This window comes from Falco naumanni, chromosome 2 (assembly GCF_017639655.2).
Source record: "Falco naumanni isolate bFalNau1 chromosome 2, bFalNau1.pat, whole genome shotgun sequence".
Lineage (NCBI taxonomy): Eukaryota > Metazoa > Chordata > Aves > Falconiformes > Falconidae > Falco > Falco naumanni.
The window spans coordinates 101951103-101966354 of record NC_054055.1 but is presented as its reverse complement, the minus strand read 5'-3'; the positions used below and the strand labels follow the sequence as shown (position 1 = coordinate 101966354).

Genomic DNA, 15252 nt, shown 5'->3' with positions numbered 1-15252 from the left:
CTGCTGGGCAGCATTTTGTGTTTGCTTCTGGGAGCAGTTTCAGGAAGTCATAAGCGTTATTTCTAAAGTTCTTGTTTTCTTGCACATGATACTTGTAAAACAACATGCAACCCAGAAGGCAAACCAAGCCTGACTCTGGTGAAGTTTCTCACAGCAGAAAGTGCTAAGGATAAGTACAGCTGCCCAGAAACAAGATTCACCTGTTTACCGACAACACATGATAACAATTTAGCACTCACAGAAATGCTCAGGACAAAGATACATGGCGTGGCTTCCTGAAATTACCTTTGTGAAACAGAAGAAAAGGTGGGACTCGTCACCCTTTTGCTTACAGACTTGTAGAAATAAATTAGCACAGAAGTCATCATAAAACAGTAGCTGTACTAAATATTCTGGATTTTAGAAGAACACTTCTCTTTTCCCTCATCAGCCTCACTCATTATCCTGCTATGCAAAGTATTTCAATACATCATGGAAAACTGGACTAACTTTGCCTATATAAAATAGGCTATGAAACACACTGATTAACACAGAAGTAATCTGCTTACACACAGAAACTTTCCCATTTAAAGCAAAGAACCAGAGGGCGTAAAGCATAGAGCCATCTAATTAGTAGAAAACATTTTCTTCCTCTTCCTCCAATTTTGTGCTAACCCCAGCACTGCTGAAAAGGCTGAGACATATTCTGCACATCCTGAGTGTCTCTGCTGATGGAGAATTTGACGAAGTGGACGTGGCCTCAACCCACTCACCCAGAAAAACGCTGCCTGCAGCACTTGCTTGCGTGCTTGCCACCACTGCTTCTTCAATGGAAAAGACACACTGTTGCTCCTCCATGTGCTGCTCCCAAAAGGAGAGCGCAACTGTCACAAGGGGAGGAGATACACCGTGATACCACGTCTCCCCCGCCACCCTCCCCTGTGAATCTGATGAGGCCAACACAGAGAAGAGGCCATCGGGAACCTCAATGCTGGTGCTCTTCCCACGCCAGTTAACAACCTCCAGCCCTGTGAAGCGTCTGCACAAGACAGTCGTGCTGCAATTTTGAGCAAGCAGCATTTGGGGCAGCTGTAGTGTCTGGCTGTTGTCTGCACATGTGCATACGTGGGAGACAATCCGTAAGAGGAAACGGGACTGAATTCATCCTTTTATACAGAGGCAACAGAACTGTTTACAACACCTGATCCTGCTGGTACTATGTTGCTTTAAAGGAGGCACCCACTCAGCTTCCTCCCAGGGGCCGGCGTTAGGCACAGAAGGAAACAAACACCGATGAGATCTCCCCGCATTGGGAGAGCTAAGAGAGGAGGGCTGGAAGCCAGGAACGCAGCCTGATAGAGGCATGTGTCTGGGTAAAACAGCAGTGCATAAGTATTTCACTTGGACACTGCAAGAAACTGTTTTTTAAAAAACACATCCGTGTACCACACATACATCAGGCATCTACAGAAGAAGGTCTGCACAGATGAGAAGGAAACTGTTTCTTGCTGGTTTTCCTTCATGACAATTCTGATTTCAAGATGACAGCATAAGGATTACAGTTCCCCAGACCACTTGCTGTTCAGGGCACATCCCACATTGACTCCATCTGCAGATGCTTTTTAATGTCAGTACGTGGATCAACGACGAGACATGGTCCCCAGGGAACATCCTGGCACCCTAACAGAATAAAGGCAGGCTTGGGCAGCAAAGTATGCAATGAGCCACACTGATGCAGGACAGATTCTTCATTTCAAAGAGAAAAATCTGCATTCTTCAGAAAACAGTGTTCAAAAATTTAATCTTCATTCAGTTCAATGGAGCAGCTTTATAATTTACAGCACCAGATAAAGCTAAAAGATGTAATGTGAAATACCCAAAGCAGTTCTTCCCCTGTATTAAAATGCACCTTGAGCAACAGAGCCTTAACTTCTCTTAACATATGTCTCCAGCAGATAAGTAAACAATTTGGACGTGAAATGAAAATTTTGAAGATAGTTACATTCAGAAAAGCATCAGCTCATATTAGACTTTAGCTGTGGTGCCCCATCGATAAGTTTTTGGGGTGGTTTGGCATAGCCGAAAGGAAGTAGCTTCAGATGAATAAAAAGCTTTTTGTGTACAAATTGTTGGACCAGAGATAGCAAGAAGAGAGACATCATTTTTACATCAAAATTCTGACAGTGGCCTTGGTGGAAGGATCAAATCATACGCCAGAGCATGTGGCCAGACGAGCTGAGCACCTCCACTCTCCTAGAGAGGTGAAACAGAAACAGAGGGGACAAGGCTGGGAAGATGAAAGGTTCCTGCCCAGAGAAGCAATCCGCTCAAGGCATTGAGCTGCCTTGACATTCGGCTTCCTTGTAGCTGTGGACTCCTTTGGCTTTGTGGACAAAATCTTTAGCCAGGTGCACGCTGAACTCCGCGTTCGATGGCACCTGCTCGGCCCCACGGGCTGTTGTGCGTGGTAGCGAAGGGTGGGTGAGCGCTGAAGTCACCACCGTGATGGCTTAGCGGCAGATCACAGACCAGCGAGTCACTGTCACAGAATTTCAGCACAGACACAAGCTGAGCGGTCTCTTTTCAAAGTCGCCACACAGGCTGGCTTATACACACTGGATACTAAGCCGTTCTCTGCAACAAGCTCACTCTCTGCCCTGTCCCTGCCACCAGGCTGAGGGAACGCGTGTTACAGACGAGAGTGCTGCGTGTCCTCAGAGGGACCTTCACCCAACCGTTTCCAAATGCAGAAGCGGGAAACTTTGTACTTGTCCTTTCTGCACTACTTGGCCATTAGCAGACAAACAAATGGAAACTTGTTCAAGAAAGAACAAATGCCCATCTTTAATGGGTTTATTTAAGCAGACAGAGCTCCAGTAATGGGAGCGGCGTGTCACCGTAAAGACTGTGGTATTTCACCACGCAGCATGGCAGGAGATGGAATGGCCCGTGTTGGGTTGCCCTAGCGGGCCTGTCCCAGCCAAGCCAGACTGCCCTGCCACAGCTGCCAGCACTGCCGCAGGACACCATCCCCTCACTGCACCTCGAGCTGCCACGGCCCTTCACCAGACAGCAGACTTGACACTCAGACCATCCAGATCGGACCTGCAGTGCTGGCACGGCTCCTGCTGGTGACCACTCAGCCGCTGGGAGTGCTTCACCCCAGCCAAGGCAAAAGAGCTTTCCCAGTGGGAGCTCTACCTCGTCTTTTGTAAGTGTTGTCAGTAAGACCTTGCAGAAGCTGTCAGTAAGAAAGGACTCCAGACACTGCCCACTATCCAACCTTGTCTTTAGCTGCTTATAACTCTGTCAAATGTTAGCCATCTACAGTGACATTTCCCCTGTCCTGCAGATGTCTCTGACTCAATACAGGGGGTTTTAATTGTTCCCGAGAATAACAGGTCTTTTGCCCAAACTACAAACATCCTGATAATCTTTTCAGCAAGAATGTTTTCATCAAAAATATCTTCATGCAGGGACTTAAAACCCAACGGCAGTCAGGGTGAGCTTTTTACCAGTGCCCAGGGAGGCACCTACCGTACCCCATCTGCACAACGCGCGTTGCCCAGAGCTGCAGAGACAAGCATGTTCCTTGCCTGGTTTGGTTCCTGAAGCCGTTGGAGCCAGGAGCCTGCGCTGCCCCTTTGCTGTACTGCCACCCAGCCAAATACCTTTTGGAAAAACACCAGCAGAACTGTCTTGTCCTTCTCTAGGGCCAGGTACATAGGGAGAACAGCCAGACTGACTGGTGATGGGTGGCATGGGTCTCCATCCTGCACTGCACTAGCGATCCTTGCTGTGCCCGCAAGGCAAGTGGGAAATGTTCCTGGTGTTTCTGATTGATTTTTTTACACAGCAATAGAGAATGACACCACAAGCTTTTTTATACAAACGTGTAAGATTAAAAAGTGAAACCCCAGAAGATGGGAAATATCAAACTAATGTTGACTGAGCAACTTCAAAATCCCATCTTTTATCACCTAACTATATATATCATTCTTCAGGATTTCTGCCTCATTTACTGTGCTCCTTTACTGAAGCCTTTTGCATTTAATATTTTTAAGTATGGACGAATAAATTGGGGATAATGTATTCTTTTAAGCAAGCCATTTTTCTTAGCATGAGCATCGCTTATCATGCAAAATCCATTTGCAGAATCATAAGGCAAAATAGTACAGCAGTGACTCCATGTCCCTCTTGTGCCCTGTACAAGTTTTTTACTCATTTATCTCCCATTCCAAAAGACTATCAGAGATCATCTGTTTGATATTTAAGTAATTTCATATGTTCCTTCTGAATCCTAAGATGAATAAAAGCATTCAAAAGAAAAACATGAAAATATTTTAATCAGAAATGGAACCAATAATTTTATTTGTCTCCAAATTGCAGGGAAGAATTCTTAAGTGGCTTACTACTAGTTTCTTTCATAGTTCTCAATAGCTTATTACTATATTATTTTATGTGGACAGCTAACTTTTTATCCACATGAGATTGCTGAAGTTATTCATCATGCATTTCGACTCATTGGCCAATCTGACAGTGACTGACAGTCTCTGGAAAAGTATAGTACAGCTAAAAAACCTGACCTAACTTTTAAACAGCTTCCTCTGTGATACTGACATAATCAAACCGAGTTTTACATGTGTCACACTGTTGCTGCAGCAACCTGGCCTCCTCTTCTCTGACTACTGATAGGGAGCCTCTAAGCCTGACATGGACTCAGATGTCTTGAGATTAATCTGTTGGGACCATTCCAAAGAAATCAGGATTAATCTGCAGTTGCTCAAAAATGAACTATTACATGTAAACTACTTTTCACATTCCACCAGTCCTAAGCTTTTGCTTCTCTGGTATTTTTTTACTTTAATGTAAGCAGAGAAAAGGTTCTTTTTGTGAAAGCAAAAGTTATTTTGTTTGGGGTTTTTTTTTTCCTCTGGATATCTACATCTCAGTGCATCTAATTTTCAGTTCTCCCTATCTTCATCAGTGATGAGACCAAGACAGTGAAAGCAAAGGGCTGTAAGCACTGAGATGTGTAATTCCTGAAGCCAGAGTTAATTCCTAGCTAAGGGCTGTAGAATTTTATAAGGATAACTGAATATTTGATAAAGACTTCAGCAATTTTGATGGTACAGTCTACATCACTGCACATGGCTCAAATGCTCTGAAAGCCTCTTTCGGACTGCTTAGACCCTTTCTTCAGGGAGAAAAGGGATACAATGTGCTGGAACAAACACAATGCAAGAGAATGAGTCAGGCCGATTCACACTGGTTGCTGTACTTGCCTGGGAATTGCAGCCTAGTAAAACATTTAGCCACCTTGCCAATGTACATAAGTTCCTTCTAGAAAGGGCATAAACAGCAAAATGTTTCTGTATTCAAAATGTACATAATCACAGAGGGCTTGTGTGCCATAGTGTGCCATGGAAGTGCCAAAACGGGGGGAAAAAAATGAAATTAATCTGCACCCTAAAGGTGTCCATCCTTGCTAAGACTCACCACACCTTATCTTCAGCAGAACACTACCCTGCTCGGCAGATGCGAAGCCGAAGGCTGGAGAAGACACGGCAAACCATGCTGAAAAGATGCTCAGCAGAAATCTGAGCAGACACTTCCAAGGATCATGGATGTTGGGAGTTTCTGCTAAGGTCAGACAGAGCACCTACTATTTGGCAACTACCCAGATCGGGAGAGGAAGGCACGTGCTTTGCTTCTTCAGAGAACTGTCCAGTGTCAGGGAAAACCTTCAGCATTGTCCGCTCTGCCCTGCACATCCAAGGCTGAGCTCCAAGCATGTGCAAACCATTCAGTCCATAAAACACCTACTTATAAATTTAGTTAAATACACTTGGGCCTGTGTAGCGGCAACACTTAGCATTTCATACTACTAATTTCCAAAGTATCTATGCAAATCTTCAGCTAATACACAAACTATAAGGAAATGTCAAAGTTGTGATGCAGTGAGCAGAGGTCTGGGGTGACAGCACTCCAGAGACCTGGAGTCGCTCCCAGCTTTGCCGCAAGTCTGCCAGCAAAACACTTTAGCTATCTGGCATTGGCTTCCTCAATCATAAAATAAAATTAATTGTATGTGCTTTGTGAAGTACTCTGAGCTCTACTGCTTCAGAAGATCTGTGTTGTTATTTTTCATTACAATTCTTACTGAAGTATAACACAGTTTATAGTACATGAGACAAAGCAGTAAGAAAACTAGTTCAATACAACCCTTCACCACATGGTAGACTCCAAAAGCACCAGTATCCACGGACTTGCCTTCCAATTATATGATACAAGAATATAAGGTACATACAGATTTTCTTCTCAGTACTGTCTTGCCAAATCACGCTAAACTCAATTTATATAATACAGATTCACCTAAAGATAGCACAATTCATAGTAGTTGTTCATTGTTTTAATTGTTCTACTGAATTACAATACACAGTAATAGTGTTACTATAGCTAGGCAAAGCTATAGCAAGGCAAGACTTGTAAAAAGAAGTAGCATCCTTTGATTTACCTGCTTAGAGTCATAGCTGCAAGCCAGGATGCATGGGCTGCTCTTGCTATTCATTCACTGCAGGAAAGCAGAGTTAGAAACCTACTGGCTTCTGTGTGCCATGTGTCTCACGGACCATGAAAGCCAAAGCTCTCAGGTAGCAGAAGACAGCACTAAAGAAGTAAGCAACTAAAGTAATACTTAGGATACTTTGGGCTGACTTACAGGCTGCCATTAACTGCAGAAACAGCGGTGGCAGATTAGGCAAGCCTAATTACTCACCTGGGGATCTGGCTTGCATGCTGTGGACATTAATGACACATCTCTCCCTGGGAGGGGATGGGGAGGTGATCTTTAGTAGAAGTGAGTGGCAGCAAGCGCCATACAAACATCCTGGCAGCGCTGTGCTCCATCACTCATCCCAGGGGAAGGGGAAAATAAACTCATATCTTCAAACATTTTTTCTTGTTTTCTTACAGCTACCTAATAATGCTCTTCTAAAATAGCAATTTTTTTTCCAAACCCTTTGATCCACAGCACACACTACGTGTCTTTTCCTGCTTATTCTGTCCAAAACTTTTACAGATGAAAAGCCTGTATTGGTTAACCTAGTGAATGGCTCTTACTGTGTTTTAGCATGCTTGATCTTTTAAGAGCGTTGGGTTTGTGTTGGTTTAGGTTTGTTGGGGATTTTTTTCCTCTGTAGGACAGCATGCAAAAATCACAGTGACTTTAAGGCCTCAGCGCTATACCACTGAATTCAGGCAGGGCTCTGTTACTTCTCCACCTGAGAGCCAAAGCAAAGCCTCAGCATCTGTGACAATGCTTCTAGAAGTGTCGCTTGGACATAACAGCTGTTGTTAAGTTTCACTGCTCCTTCATTTGTAGGTAGAACAATGAACTTCACATACCTGCTCACTCAAAACAAGTCCTGCTCCACGTTTCTAGAGGTAATTCTGGATGCCGACTGTCACTTCCACCTATTCAGCATTGCACCAGGATCTCTGTGCCATTTAGTAATATGGAAGGATGGCTGGTCCTGAACCCCAGCCAGAATCAACGTGCTGTAACATAATTTTCCTTTAAATAGACGAAGTTTGCATGTGCAGATCTGATGGCAGAATGTGGGAACAATTTCAACGCTAACCGAATTCATAGTGGTCCTTTTTTAAACTTGTGGTGGTGCAGTCTGCAAGCCCAAAGGAAAAAACAACTAGAAGATGTAATTGTAAAGAGCCTGATGAACCCAAGGAAAAAAAGGTCAAAACTGAGTCTTTGAGACCACTTCTCTTTGTCCATACTGCCAGGCCATATAACTGATTCACATTTCCCCATGTTTGTGCCACCCTAATTTAGTGTCTTGGTATGGGTGAAGCTGTAAAGATAATATAAGGAACCTTCTGCACTGTCAGAGGAATAACAAAAAAAAACAAACAAAAAAAAAAGAAAACAAGGAAATATATTTTAGCAGCCCTATCAGATACTCACTCCTTTAGCTGAAGTAAAAAAGATGCCTATTTGGAATAATGAATTTAGTTTTGAATTTTGATTTTGCTCAGTGAAAGCAAATTCACCATTTGAAAGCTAATCATGTTCTAGATAATACTGTATCACCTTCAGCAGAAAGAGAAAAGAGAGAGAGAAGGTTAATAACATTCCTACTGCAAAGCTTTCCCAAAATCATAAACTCATTACTGTAAACTAAAATCTAAAGTCAACCTAAAACTAGGACATACTGGGCTTGCAGGTTACAGATCCAAAGCTGTGGAGTAAAACTAATCAGTTCTTGGATAGGATTTTTTTTTTTTTTTTTTACTGCAGTACAATCTATAGTCTAGTGGGTCAAATCAAGCCTTTCTGAGAAAAGAAGATTAGAGGCCGTTGTTTAAAATATTTGGGGGAGAAGCAGGATTTAAGCTTTATTACTGACCAGGATCTACAAAACAGACTGTAATGAAAAAACAGCATTGAGATTGTACTTGTAGTCTGAATGGAAAATATTAAGCAAAGACAGGGCCATATGGAGGAGCTTATAGTTACAGCAAGAACTGATGCTGAGGCAAATGCCCTCTGAATAAGTGAAATTAGGATTTATAGGAAAGTCTCAGGAATTTAAGAAAAATTATTATACCTGAACACTACAAACAGACCATTAAGGAAAAAATGAAATTCAGAGAAATTTATATTATTAATATAAATTCTGTTTATAAGGATTGTTCACCCTGCAATGATCACTGTACTGTGCACGAATTGTTAATTGAAAAAGTACTAGGTTAAGCATCAAACATTTTGCATAAACAAAATACTTGATAAAAATTTCTTATAATTTGGCAAAATTTCATTGATTTCATTGTTTTGAAGATTTCATTCTGTATTTTACCAAAATCTTAACTGTCTGAACTGATGCACACGTGTTACATAAATGCATTTGAAGCCTTGGTGAACCACAGCAGGATGTCCTATTTATCTGCCTACCTGGAGCTCACTGCAGCACTATGGACCTATTTTGCACAGAGACACATTAGGATGTGCCTTGTATAAGAGAAACTATTAAAATACGACAGCACAGATATCAATGCCTTGACTTGCCTTCCATTTCATTTTCCTACAACCCGCCTGACTTTTCACCAAGATAGCTATGTTAAATTTCCCATAGTTAACCACAAATCTCCCAAGACACGAAAGGCAGGACTAACATATCTTCATGATGTGTTTTTTAAATGTTTCTATCTCCCTCAGCACTGTCTAAACCATCCTAGCTCTGATCCAATCTAGGCAAATCCAGCCTTGCTTCCTTAGTTTTCATTGTCTGGTCTCAGGACCTTTGTTACTTTCCATCAGCCTTTACTGACCAGTGGTCCAGGACAGAAGCAACTCAAGCTCGATGTTTTTGTTAATACAGCCCTGGGTGGCTGGCTGCCTGCTGCATAATCATCAACCACACTATTATAGACTATTTGAAGTCTATCATGCACTTTTACAACTCATCTATTTCATACTAAAGCAGATATTTAGGATGTAGGTATATGCTGACAACAGAGACACAAACCGCTGATTTTCTGGAAAGTAAAGGTCTCCTCCATGATTTCTTCAAATCCCGAGCAGCACTTTCCACAGCCCCAGCAATAAGGATGTTTTGGCCATGGCACAGCCGCTCAGCAAACACCCTTACTGAGGCACCACAAGCTGACGGAGTAGTGGGTCACCACAAGGCTGGCAAGCTTCATGCACCCCATGCCCACCATTGCTCGGCCTCAGAGGCAAGCTTCAGAAACGCTCTGTAGGTACACCTGCATAAGATGAGCTAAAGACGGATGGGACCTGACATTGTCGGATCCTACCCACCATTAGAAGGGTGATAAGTAGGTATGTCAGTTGAGGGAATTACAAAAGTTTCCTCATTCTCCATACATTAAGTATGTCCAGGCAGCTCTTCAGGCAATTCAAACTGGCAGAGCTCCCTTGACTTCACTGAAAGGATGCCCATTTCATCAGCTGAGCACTGGCTTCACAACTTTTTAATACTCTCCAACAAAGCAAGCAAGTACGACAAATGCCTTCCATGGTATAAAAGCCTGGAAATACAACTGTATGGAACCCGAAGTACCCCGCGCCTCTGCATCATCGAGCCTAAATGGCAGAACACAAAGACGTCACCAATGAGATTTTGATTTTAATAATTTAGGGTGAAATCATGCAAATCATCGTGGATTCAACGTGTTTTCCCTGAGCTCCCTGTAGGCACTGAGGCCCCTTGGCTCCACTGACATTTCATTGCACAAGTGTAGCCTTGCTGGAGTGCCCTCCTAAGGTGTTGGTAATACAATTTTCATCCGCCTTTTCTAGGGTATTATTAACTTGATTACCCATTTAAAGCATGCAAGCCAACCAGGGCACTGGCTGGTGCTCGTACAGTACTGTCAAATCCAGTGAGGAGGAAGATGCACAAAAATTAATGTTTGGATGTTTTAGTAGCAATCCTTTAGAAATATTTGTAGCAAACTAGTTTTCTGTTAAGTGTAAAATGTGGAAATTCAGGCAAATTGTATTACAGTGAAATGATAAACTGAGCACTCAGGAGCTGGTGAACAAAATGTAGTTAATGCATCATCATCTAATGATAGAAAATGCAGTCCTACTTCCCATAATATTATGGAATAGGGTAACTTGTAGACACCTAGTAAGAAACATTTAAACATTTTTGAAAATTAACATTTTTAGTTATGTTCAAATCTGATTGAGACTTTCCAAATACAGGCTTTGCCACATAACACTGATTATATGTGTTATATGTACACATATATGATATACATACAAATGCGTATTAATACCATTCCCTTCACAAACAAAATCTCAGAAAGAGTTGACAAAAAGTAGCAAATTTGTGGTGAAATTAATTAGGTTTTTGTCTTTATCATTCTCACAATGTGGGAATGGTAATATCATGCAGGAAAAACCTCACAGCTCTAGCCCTGCTTGGGGAAATAGAGACCTATATTTTGAAACAGATTCCAATTGAAATTGAAAATTTTACCTCATTAGAAAAGAATATTTTTCAGGTTACGCTGACTTATGTGTGTCTGTTTTAAACCTATGTTTCTCAATATTTGGAGAGAAATATTATGGGGCTAATCCTGCATCTTTGAAAATACAATTCACTAAACCATTGGGAATTTTGCTTAAGTAAGCAATAAATCAGTGCAGAGTATGAACACACACTTAAATATTCCATTTCAGTTCAGAAACACAAATTACTGAAAATTACTTCTAGTACAAACTGAAGGCTATCTATTTCATCACCTAAAGCAGCTTCTATGAAACCTAAAAATCACTTATTGGCTTATTTTCAGGAGTTGCTAATTTTAGAGATTAATTCCAAGACTGATCCAAGTATAACTTCCTACAGGTATTTGTTGAAACTGCCACATTCTTTTTAATTAACTCCAGTGATATGTTAATAACTTTTTTCTCAACTATTGGTTAGTTCTAATTCAGCGTAGTTTGAACGACTACCATTTATAGATTTTCATGTAATATTGCTGAAGTATATTCTTATAACCTAGCCAGAAATTGTAATGGCCTTAAGGATGTACAGTAAGAAATGAGAAAGCTCTGTGCCCAGTATTAACAAATAAATTTTGTTGCTGCTGAGACTTCAGTGCTTTGGAAGCTGTTTCTGCAACTTAGCACCTGCTTGTCTTAACTTCTTTTCTTCCTTGTTATTTGAGTTCATTTATTTTATATAAGCGGTACAAGTAGGACAGATAAGGTTATATTGACTCAGCGTAAAAATCAGAAATTCCTTGGCATTGAATAAAAAATATAAAGTAATGAACTTTAAATATAACTTCATATAATATAATATAGTGGGTTATGTGTAGATAAAGATGGTATTTCCTTGGACAGCTCTATTAGTTCATGTAACAAGGGAAAAGCTTTTTAACATGAACATGAAAGAAATACTCAGTAAGACACTAAAAATTAAGTATTGTATTACCTGAAACTGAAAAATATATCTTATCTCAAAATCCATTATTTTTACCCTAATGAGTTAGTTTTACTGGTCATATTGCCATCCCTCATTTCCTTGTTTAGATGGCTAGAAAAGTAGCTGAGAAATAGCCAGAATTTCTATCGCTCTCATGTCCTTTCTCAACTAATTTAATACCAACAAGAGAATCCATTCATTTGTATTATAAGCCAGAAAAAAAACAACAACAAAACAACAAAAAACCACACATCCAAAAGCTCCCTAACAGTGGAAAATGCAATTAAACTACCAGTGTATTAATTCAGGTGCAAACTCCTGCACCATTCTATAGCAGTGCTTTCCTCTCCTTAATTAACTAGAACATGAAGAAGAAAATCTGATGGCTTAATAGCATTTTCTTCACTGTCGGAAATGCTTTGAGATTATTTTATGTTATCACAAAGAGTGTTGGAGGAGTTATTGCCATTACTTCTGTTTGTCACCTCTAAAAGTGACAGCTTCCATGGAGAAACTTGCTGCTGTTAATGGATGTGAAGGATTAATATTTTATAACATCATTACTTTATAGGCAGGATAACTATTGTAATAAGAATACATTTAATATTTTATGCATTCACAACCACATAACACACAAGGAGCATTCACTCTCTGGCAGCATCTCTTTGGACGTGTATGTGGCTGCTGCGATTGAAAGCTGAGCAGTTTGTTGTACTTATCTTTGTTTATATTGGGGTGGAAATAACAGGATCAAAGCAGTATTAGGGTACCGTCGCTGCATGCACTGAAAGAGTGAATCCGAACAAGAGATACACACAGATCTTGCAGGAGAGAGTCTACAAACCACGCAGAGTAATTTTAGGGAAAAGCAACGTGGGCAATTGCCTGAGAGCCTCACTAGACCAAACAGAAGCAGTAAAGTTATGCAATGGGGAGGTGGACAGAGGGAGGAGGAGTGCACACCCTAAATCTCTGCCTGGGTCCCTGCAATGCTGATGCCAGCTGTGAAAGCCAAGGTTTCATCCTGCACAGAGCTAAGCATTCAGACTACGTTCAAGCAAGTATGTTTCCCTTTAAACTCTGTCATGCTCCTTTTTCCTTATTCCCATTAAAGCTAAGCAAGTTAAGGCTGCCTATTAGCAGTGATGATGCTTGTATATTTTCAAAGCATCCTGATGTAGCATGTAACTAAGTTATTTGAACATGGTTTACTTTCTTCCACAAGTTCTGTTGGCCCTGAATTTACCCATCTGTGAGAGCGCAAAGCTTTGTGCTTCCCGTGCTCTGTGCATGGGCACCGACATTCCCCTCGGCTCCAAATGTGGCACGGTTACACTGTAGTGGTGAGCTGAGAAACAGCAAACTTCACCTGCATCCCGTGAGAAAAAAATGAGCACACACTGAATATGTGCAGTTATGAACTTTAATTATAAATTTTCAGCTGCAAGGTGCTGAGTGCCTTCAGCTTTTCTTCCCACCCCTTGCCTTTGCTCAGCACTTTGAGGGACTGTGCCCCTTAATTTATTTAAATGTTTCAGTCATCGGGTCCCTTGTTCTCTAAGCATACCAGGAGCCTTCCACTTAATGTTTAAAGACGAACTCATGTGAGGAAAGCTGAGTGGGGTTAATGCTTGCCGGGCCAAAAGGCATCAATCCTTTACTTCGAAGAGGAACAGCCTTTCGGAATGCATCTCCCCAGGTGGCACAAACAGCTTCTTTTCTCCTTCTATTTTGCTTCATATTCAGTGTTTGTCAAGCAAAAGAGGGATAGGCAGAGAAACAGACGTGTGACAGATTCTGCCTACATCTTTTCCACAGTTTCTCCTAACCCCTAACTCTTGTGATACTTTGCATTCACTGTCTCACTTGACTGGCACAAGAAACCCACTGTAGGGCGAGAGGCTTCCTGTGAACCGAGCCCCGTTTCCATGGTGCGGAGTTTTCTACTTAAAAATAAATTCCTGTTTTCTGGGGCTACACGTAGGTCCAGCACTCGCGGAGCTCCCCCCGCCCCGGGTTGGGGGCCCAGGGCGAAGCGGGGGCAAACACGTCCCCCACCCTAACAGCTTACCCCTCCGCACGCTGCAGCTGCCCGCGCTCCGCTCCGCCCCAGCGCACCTCCGCACTTTTCGGCCGCATTTTAAGGTCACCGAACCGCTCGGGCGGGCCCGCCGGCGCGGCGCGGGGAGCGGGGTTCGACCGGCTCCGGGCGCACCCCACACCCGCTGCCGCGGAGCGCTTCAGCGGAGCCGCCCTCTCGCCCGCGGCGGCTCCCGGGATGCTCCCCCGGCCCCGCTCCGCTCCGCCCCCGCCGGCATCCCCGCGCCCAACTTCCCGCGTCCCGCTGCCGCGCACCGGGACAAACTTTCGGAAGCGGCACCCGCGGAGCCCCGCAGAGCGCGGCAGCGCCGCACACGAGGCGGGCAAACGCCCCGCCGAGGAGAGCCACGGGCTGGGGGCCGCCCAGCCGGCGCCGCCCGCAGCCCCAGCCCCGGCCCCGGCCCCGGCGCGGCGGCTGCCTGCGGGCTGTGCCGAGCCCCGCACCCCGCGGGAGGAGCGCGGGTCCCGCTGCCCCGGCACCAGCAGGCACCCGCGCCGCGCCCGGGGCCAGCGGGAGGGGAAGCGCCCGGGGCGAGAAGCCCTCGGGGGCGGGAGCCGGCGGCGCCCGCGGAGCGGAGCGCGCAGGGCCCGCGGGCGGCACTCACCGATCCGCAGCACTTGCTGGCCGCTCCGGGGCAGGCCGGCCGAGGCGCACAGCAGCACGAAGAGGAGCCCCCCGCTGCCGCCGCCGCCGCCGCCCGGGGCCGGGCGCAGGGGCCACCGCGGGCCGAGGGCGCTCGCCATCCTCCGCGCCCGCCTCAGTTCATGCCGGGCTCCGCGGGTGCGGGGCGCGGGCGGCTACCCCCGGCGGGGCCGGCTGAGCGCCGCCGCTCCGCGCCGCCCGCCCATGGCGCGGGGGCTCCGCGCCCGCCGCCCGCGCTCCCGCCGCTGCCGCTCTGCGCTGCGCTGCGCCGCCACCCGCGGCTCCCGCTGCCCTCGCCCCCCGCCGCCGCCGCCGCCGGGGGGGGGAAGAAGGAGGGGACGGGAGGGGACGGCTCCTCCCGGTGGGGCGGCCCCGGGCGGGGCGAGGCGGCGAGGTGGGGCGCCACGCACGCGGGGGGACACGCGCACCGCGACACACGCGCACAGTAACACGTCCCGCTTCGCCCCGACACGGCCGGGCCCGCGCCGGGCAGGACAGGGGCGGGGACGGGGGCAGGGACGGGGATGGGGCGGGGACGGGGCAGGG

The 15252-nt window shown here is 44.9% G+C and overlaps 1 protein-coding gene across 3 annotated transcripts in view; it reads right to left on the bottom strand.

Moving 5' to 3' along the window:
- GRIK1 (glutamate ionotropic receptor kainate type subunit 1) overlaps positions 1–14934 on the bottom strand; it is a 177381-nt gene extending 162447 nt beyond the window's left edge. For all 3 annotated transcript variants that reach the window (XM_040582822.1, XM_040582824.1, XM_040582823.1), the window contains exon 1: positions 14669–14934. In XM_040582822.1, the coding sequence (XP_040438756.1) occupies positions 14669–14807 (139 nt within the window). In that variant the 5' untranslated portion in view covers positions 14808–14934. The remainder of the gene's footprint in view (positions 1–14668) is intronic.
- Positions 14935–15252: the final 318 nt, after the last annotated feature.